General features: G+C 63.1%; 1 protein-coding gene across 3 annotated transcripts in view; it reads left to right on the top strand.

Annotated features, from left to right (window-relative positions):
• FGR (FGR proto-oncogene, Src family tyrosine kinase) overlaps positions 1-1,702 on the top strand; it is an 11,360-nt gene extending 9,658 nt beyond the window's left edge. For 2 of the 3 annotated variants that reach the window (XM_017831142.1, XM_017831141.1), the window contains 2 exons: positions 588-719; positions 866-1,701. In XM_017831142.1, coding sequence (XP_017686631.1) covers positions 588-719; positions 866-1,074 — 341 coding nt within the window. In that variant the 3' untranslated portion in view covers positions 1,075-1,701. Of the gene's footprint in view, positions 1-587; positions 720-865 lie in introns of all 3 variants that reach the window. The other variant, XM_017831143.1, reaches the window with a different exon arrangement.
• Positions 1,703-6,754: the final 5,052 nt, after the last annotated feature.

Genomic DNA, 6,754 nt, shown 5'->3' with positions numbered 1-6,754 from the left:
GGGTATTTTGGGCGATGGATAACTTGGATGATGGGTATCCCAGGGGATGGGTGTCCTGGGTGATGGACACCCCGGACAATGGGTGCCCCAGGAAATGGGTATTTTGGGCGATGGATAACTTGGATGATGGGTATCCCAGGGGATGGGTGTCCCTGGTGATGGACACCCCAAAAGATGGGTGCCTCAGGGGATGGGTATTTTAGGTGATGGATGCCTCAGGTGATGGGTGATACCCCAGTGGATTGGCATCCTAGGGTATGGGTGACCCAGGGAATGGATATCATGGGTGAAGGACACCCCAAATTATAAGTACCCCAGTTTATGGGTGCCCCAGGGGATGGGTGCCCCAGATGCAGGGTGTCCCCAGTGCTGGGTGCCTTGGGTGCTGGGTGCCCCATGTGTGGGGTGCCCCAGGCTGAGGGTTTCACGGGTGCTGTGGGCACCCCCAGTTCAGGGTACCCTGAGTTCAGGACACCCTCAGCACAGGGAACTCCATGTGCAGGGTGTGGGGTGTCCCCAGCCCTGGGTGCCGTGGGTGTGGGTGCAGGGGGGTGCCCCAGCCATGGCTCTCCTGCCTCTCCCTGCAGGTGCCAAGTTCCCCATCAAGTGGACGGCTCCGGAGGCCGCGCTTTTCGGGAAGTTCACCATCAAGTCGGATGTCTGGTCCTTCGGCATCCTCCTGACGGAGCTGGTGACCAAAGGCCGGGTGCCCTACCCAGGTATGGCCCCCCCGGGGCAGTGGGCACCCCTGGGGTGCAGACAGGGGCTGATCTCCCCGGGCAAGGGGTGCCCTGTGCCTCGGTTTCCCCGCTGGCTGGTCCCGTGGGGGTGCTGCTCGCTGAGCAGGGCTGTCCCTGTCACGCAGGGATGAACAACAGGGAGGTGCTGGAGCAGGTGGAGCGGGGGTACCGCATGCAGTGCCCGGGGAGCTGCCCCTCGTCCCTGCACGAGGTGATGGTGCAGTGCTGGAAGCGGGAGCCCGAGGAACGCCCCACCTTCGAGTACCTCCAGTCCTTCCTCGAGGACTATTTCACCGCCACCGAGCCCCAGTACCAGCCTGGGGACAACCAGTGACCCCCAGGAGGCTTTGGGGTGGCTTTGGGGGTGAATCTTCCCTGTTTTTTACGGGCCTTTTTGCTCCCCTCTCCCCAAAACACCTGTTGGGGGTGCTCAGGGTGCCCCAGGGAGGATGTGGGGCTTTGCACAAGGATGTTGGACTCAGAGAGGAGCCCCTCCCTTCCCCACCCCCCTTTGTTGCCTTCACACCCAGCTTTGAACTTGAGAAGGGCTTTGGCTGGGGGGGAGGAGTGTGGGGGACCCCCCATGACCCCCTGACAAACCTAGACTCACAGCAGCAGAGAGCTCGGGGGGGCTCTCCCCATGCCAACCCCAATCTCCTCTGGTAATGCATCTGGGGGGTTCAGCCCCCAAAATCCTGGCACTGACCTGGGGAAGGCCACCTCAATTCCCCCCACCCGGCCCTCACTCCTATCTTCTTTAATTTATGAGATTTTACATCCCTCACCCCAGCAGCCATCGCCCCCCCATCCCAAGGGATCCTGATATTTGGGGGGATTCCCTTGTCCCTCCCCCCTTTTTATCCCCTCTGCTTATAGTAGGGCCAACTCCTGAAAGCCATAAACCTCTGCTTGCACTGGGGGGGGCACAGGGAGTCCTGGGGGGGTACAAGGAGTCCTGGGGGGATGACAAGGGGTGCAGGCAGGGTGGGGGGCAGCTCTGCCCCAGGAGCTGTTCCCTGCCACCCCATGGGGGGCAGGAGGGGGTTACGGGATGGGGTCACCCCCCATGGCACTCATGGGGGCCCCGGTGGCAGCTTGGCTCAACCCCCTGTGGCATTGAGGGGGGGGCTTTGGGGGTCAATGTGAATGTGATGGCACTGCCAGCTGGTTCCTGGGGTCCCACTTTCCCCCTGGGCCCCCCCATTCCTGAGTGGGGTCCCAGGCTTGGCCCCATGGCCAGGAGCCCCCTGTGCACCCACAGGGCAGGGCTGTGGGTGAGCAGTGCCATGGGGGGGTGGTGGAGGGGGAGGGAGGGAAGGGGAGGGATTTGTTGTTTATTTTTTTTAATGAAGTCTGTAAATAGAGAGAAATAAAAGCTTTCTAACGAGCTGGGGGGGGAGCCTGGGTCCTTTTGCCCCTCCCTCCCAAGGGAGAGGGGGAGATGGTCACCCTGCAGGGTGGGCTGGGGGGTGGTTGAGGCCTGGGGGAACAGCAAGATTTGGGGTGGGGGCACCCATTCGTGGGCAGGGGGGGCTCCCAGGTTCAGCCAAGCCAGAACTGAGGGATGAACCCTCACCCCCTCCAACCCCAGGGCACACAGGCTTGTGGGGCTCCATGGGGGTGAGCAGAGAAAGCCCCCCCTGCCCTCCCAGGCTGTGTGGGGAAGGGACACACCAGCTTCCCTTGCAAATAAAAGCCTGGATTGGGAAGCATTGGGAAGCAAAGCCCCCCAGCACCCCCTGAGAGGGGACCATCCTCTTCTGCCAGCTGTGACAGTGGGGGGGATCCCAGGCCTGGGAGGCTGGGCAGGAAGAGGTTAATTTTCCTTGCAGCTTGGCCTCCCCAGCAGGGCCCAGCTGTGGCCGGTTAATGAATTCCCCAGCACTGGTGGGAAGAGGGGACTGGCCCCGGGCTTGGGGGGGGGTGTCAGGCTAGGGGAGGAGGCCCTGGGCAGGTGGGGAGGGGGGCACGGGGCCAAGGTCAGTGGGTTTGGGGACATGCCAGGGAGCTTGGGGGACATACCAGGGGGGTTTGAGGACATACCAGAGGGCTTGGGGGGCATACCAGGGGTTTGGGGAACACGTCAGGGGGGTTTGGGGATATACAAGGGGGCTTGGGGACATGCCGAGGTGTTTAGGGACATACAAGGGGGCTTATGGGATGTAACAAGAGGTCTGGGGTCATAGCAGGGCTTGGGGACATGCCAGTGGGGTTGTGGGCACACCAGGGGGTTTGGGGACATACCAGGGAGCTTGGGAACATGACAGAAGGGTTGGGGACATATCAGAGGCTTGGGGACACACCAAGGGGTTGGGGACATACCAGGGGGTCTGGGGACACACCACCATCCCTGGGTACCTCTGGACATCTCCCAGTTCCTGCTTTGCCCCCAGGCTGCGGATCCCTGGGCACAAGGTCGTGGAGCAGAGGAGGGCTGGAGACGCCTCCCCCTCCCTTCCCCATCCCGGGGAAGAATCCCTGGGGAAGGGCCAGGCCCCTGGCCAGGCCTGGCTGGGCAGGGTGGCAGCCTGCCCGGGGCTGGGGGGGGCAGAGCAGATTGTGGGGCAGGGCCAGGACTCGGCTGGCACTGGGTGGCCACGGGCACGGTCCCGCTGCCAGATTGTGGCCATTGGCTCCAGCCACCCCACGCCTGGGGCTGGAAACCGGGGGACACTTCCAGGGGCACCCCACTGTCACCAGCACCCCCTGGTATTTGGCACACACAGCTGAGACCCAGCCCTGACTCCGTCCCTGTTCCCGCCCATTCCTGCCTTGTTACTGCCTGTTCCTGCCTGTTCCTGGCCCATTCCCTCCTGGTTCCTGCCCATTCCTGCCTTGTTACTGCCTGTTCCTGGCCCATTCCCTCCTGGTTCCTGCCCATTCCTGCCTTGTTACTGCCTGTTCCTGCCCATTCTCTCTTGGTTCCTGCCCATTCCTGCCTTATTACTGCCTGTTCTTAGCCATTCCTGCCTGTTCCTGCCCATTCCCTCCTGGTTCCTGCCCATTCCTGCCTTGTTACTGCCTGTTCCCTTCTGGTTCCTGCCTGTTCCTGCCCACCCCTGCCCGTTCCTGCCTGCTTGGGCATTCAGAGGGGCTGATCCCACCCTCCTCTGTCCAGCTCCCGACTGGAAGCGATGCCACCCCGCCATGTCCCCAGCCAAGGTCCCTTGTCCCCAGCAGTCCCGGTGGCAGGAGCGGGTCAGGGCGGAGGCAGAGGGTTTGTGCTGACCCTGCCGTGCCCCGGGGATCCACGTGGATTCAGCCACGTGCTTTTCCATGCGGTTGTGCCACCACAATCCCCGGGCAACCACGGTCATGTCACCAGAGCCTGTCCCCAGTTTTCCCCTTGGGTGTCGTGAGTGTGAAAGCTCTCGGGGACAGCGGGTGGGACCCGAAGTTGCAGGGACCTGCAACCTGGCTGAAGGGAGGGCCCCCCATCCTGTCCCTCCCCCGTCTCCCTACGTGGGTGCCCCAGGAGGGGCGAAGGGGTTAAAGGGTTTTGCTGCGGGGTGACTGCAGGCTGGGCAGGGGAGAGGGCATCGATTTTATGTTAATGCTGGGCTGCATCGATCAGGGGTGGAGGGACAACTGCTGGGGGGCACGGCCACACCCCCACTCCCGGGGTCACCCTTCACAGAGCCCCTGCAGCTCCCAGCAGGGTCAGCCCCGGAGCCAGGAGCGATGGGGAGGTGGGGAAGGAGGCTGGGACCCCCCTGGAGGTGCTGCAGGCTCATTTTTTGCTGCACAGCTCGGCCTGGGGGCTTAACGGGAAGGCGGCTGTGGGTGCTGGGGGAGGGCAAAGCTGGGGGGCCTCTTCCCCTCCTGGCTGCATCCCTGTGGCGTCACAGCTGCAGCATCTTCAGAGAGGAGCCAGAGCAGCTCAGCACCGCCTTCCCTGCCCCCGGGGGTTGATCCAGCATCACCAGGTCTGGATCCAGCATCACCCCCCCTGCTCCCCAGGCCCCCCATCCCCGTGGTGCCCAGCTCTGGACGGCTGCTCTGCCAGCACCGTGCCAGGCCGGGCCCACGACGGGGGCTCCCGGCGGGGGGCTCTGGAGCCAGCGTGCCCACCCTGTGCCAGGAGCGCGGTGGGCGCAGCTGCGAGCCCGCCGCAGATGGCCGGCGCCGCAGACCCTGGCACGGGGGAGCCGCGGCACTGCCACCCCTCCCCGGGGGTCCCCTCGACCCCGAGGTGCTGCTGGGGACCCTCGTGGCCCTGCCTACCCGCAGCAGGGCGGGGGTTTGCCCCTGTCCCCCTCGGCCCCGGCTCCCCGGGGACTGGCAGAGCCCGCAGAGCTCCTGGGTCGTGGATCGGAGCCACGTCTCCGCGGCAGCGATGGCCAGACAACAGTGGAAAATGGCCAAAAATGTGGGTTTAGGCTTGACCAGGCTTGAGCCTGCTGGTCCAGGCCTGCGGGGGCTGTGTCTCCAGAGAGGAAACTGAGGCACAGATGGATTTATCTGCAGTCACCCAGCAGCTCAGCACCAGTCGCTGGGAGGGGACACCTTTTTTTTTCCGTGGAAAAACAACAGATAATTGGGAAGAGCTGTGCTCCTACAACAGCAGCATCTGTGACAGCGGTGGGGAAGCAGCAGGATTTGGGGACGGAGGTTTCTTAGGCGTGGGGACGGTCAGGTGACAGCGCAGGCACAGGCGATGGGGAGGGGGCACAGCGGGAGCCCTGCTCTGCCGGGCACGGGGCTGCTCGGAAATTGCTTTATTGGGAGAAATCTGGGATGGTTTTGCTGCTGCTCCGGGGCAGCCTGAGGCTGGAATTCAGGGATAAATGGGGCTCTTCTGCCGCAGTTACATTTATGGAGGTAAAATCTGTCTGGCTCAAACCCTTCACAGACGTCGGGGGGGGGGCAGGACCCACCCCTCCCTAAATCCCATTGGGGTCCCTGGACGGTGCAACTCCTGTATCCCAGCAAAGCATCAAACACCTTTCGCCGTACCCTCGGCCCCCTGTCCCCGCGCACCCCAGATCTCCCCCACACCACCCCACTGCCCCCAAACCCCCTGCTCCCACCCCGGGGAGCTGGTGGCTTTTCGGGTGACAACTGCCACCACCCTCCATCCAAGCCAACCCCAGCTTTGAGGGGACAAACCCAGGCAGGTCCTCCTGATCCTGGCCACGGGGGTGGCTTCGCCCCTCGGGTTTGGGAAGGGGGGGTGGGTCGCGGGGTGCGGGGACACGGGCTGAGCCGGGGACAGCGGTGGCCCCGGCTCGGCAAAGCAGCCACTAGATGGTAGCGTAAGTCCACGCCAACGCTGCTGACACAGCACTTGGCTGGGAGAGGGGACAGGGTGCCCGGGTGACCCGGGTGGCCCTGGGGACCCGCCTCCGCCACCCACCTCCCCAGCTGCAAAGAGATGCTGGCAGGGCTGAGCACCCGCGGGGTTGTGACACGAGAGGCACGGGCACAGCTCACCCACCCCCATGTCCCCTGCCATGGCCACGAGCCGCCTGTGCCCACGGGGATGCATGGGGGACCCCACTCCCAACCCCATCACACCCATCTCTACCCCAAATCCAGATCCCAAAAACAACCCCAAAGACACTGCAGGGCACAAGCCTGACTTGAGGGGGGACAAACCCAGGCCTGGGGACAAGCAGGGTGACCCACAAGGTGCCCAGCTAAGCCTGGGGCTGCTGGGCACCCACAGGAGCCTGGCAGGGCTGGGGTGGGGGTGTCCATCCCACTGTGAAGAGCCTCATTTTCCTCCTCCTCCTCCTCCAGCCCTGCCCAGGGCTCCATGCCAGACTGATATATATATTTTATGATAACTATAGAGATGCACTTCAAACCTGACAAAGGACTTTGACAGTTTTAAGCATCTCTTTGATTAATACATGACCTTTTAATGCTTCGGATTAAATTAATAAATCTTTTACATTCTAACCCATTCCGCTTGCAATGTCATGTTTTTTGCACGACCTCTCTCTCTTCCTTGCCCCGTCCCTCTGTCCCACTCCCCTCATCCCTGCACAGGTACAGTGATCCACAGCCTT

This window comes from Lepidothrix coronata, unplaced genomic scaffold (assembly GCF_001604755.1).
Source record: "Lepidothrix coronata isolate B3197 unplaced genomic scaffold, Lepidothrix_coronata-1.0 Scaffold187, whole genome shotgun sequence".
In the NCBI taxonomy this organism is placed as follows: Eukaryota; Metazoa; Chordata; class Aves; order Passeriformes; family Pipridae; genus Lepidothrix; species Lepidothrix coronata.
The sequence above is the reverse complement of the archived record's forward strand: the minus strand, read 5'-3'. Positions and strand labels throughout refer to the sequence as shown.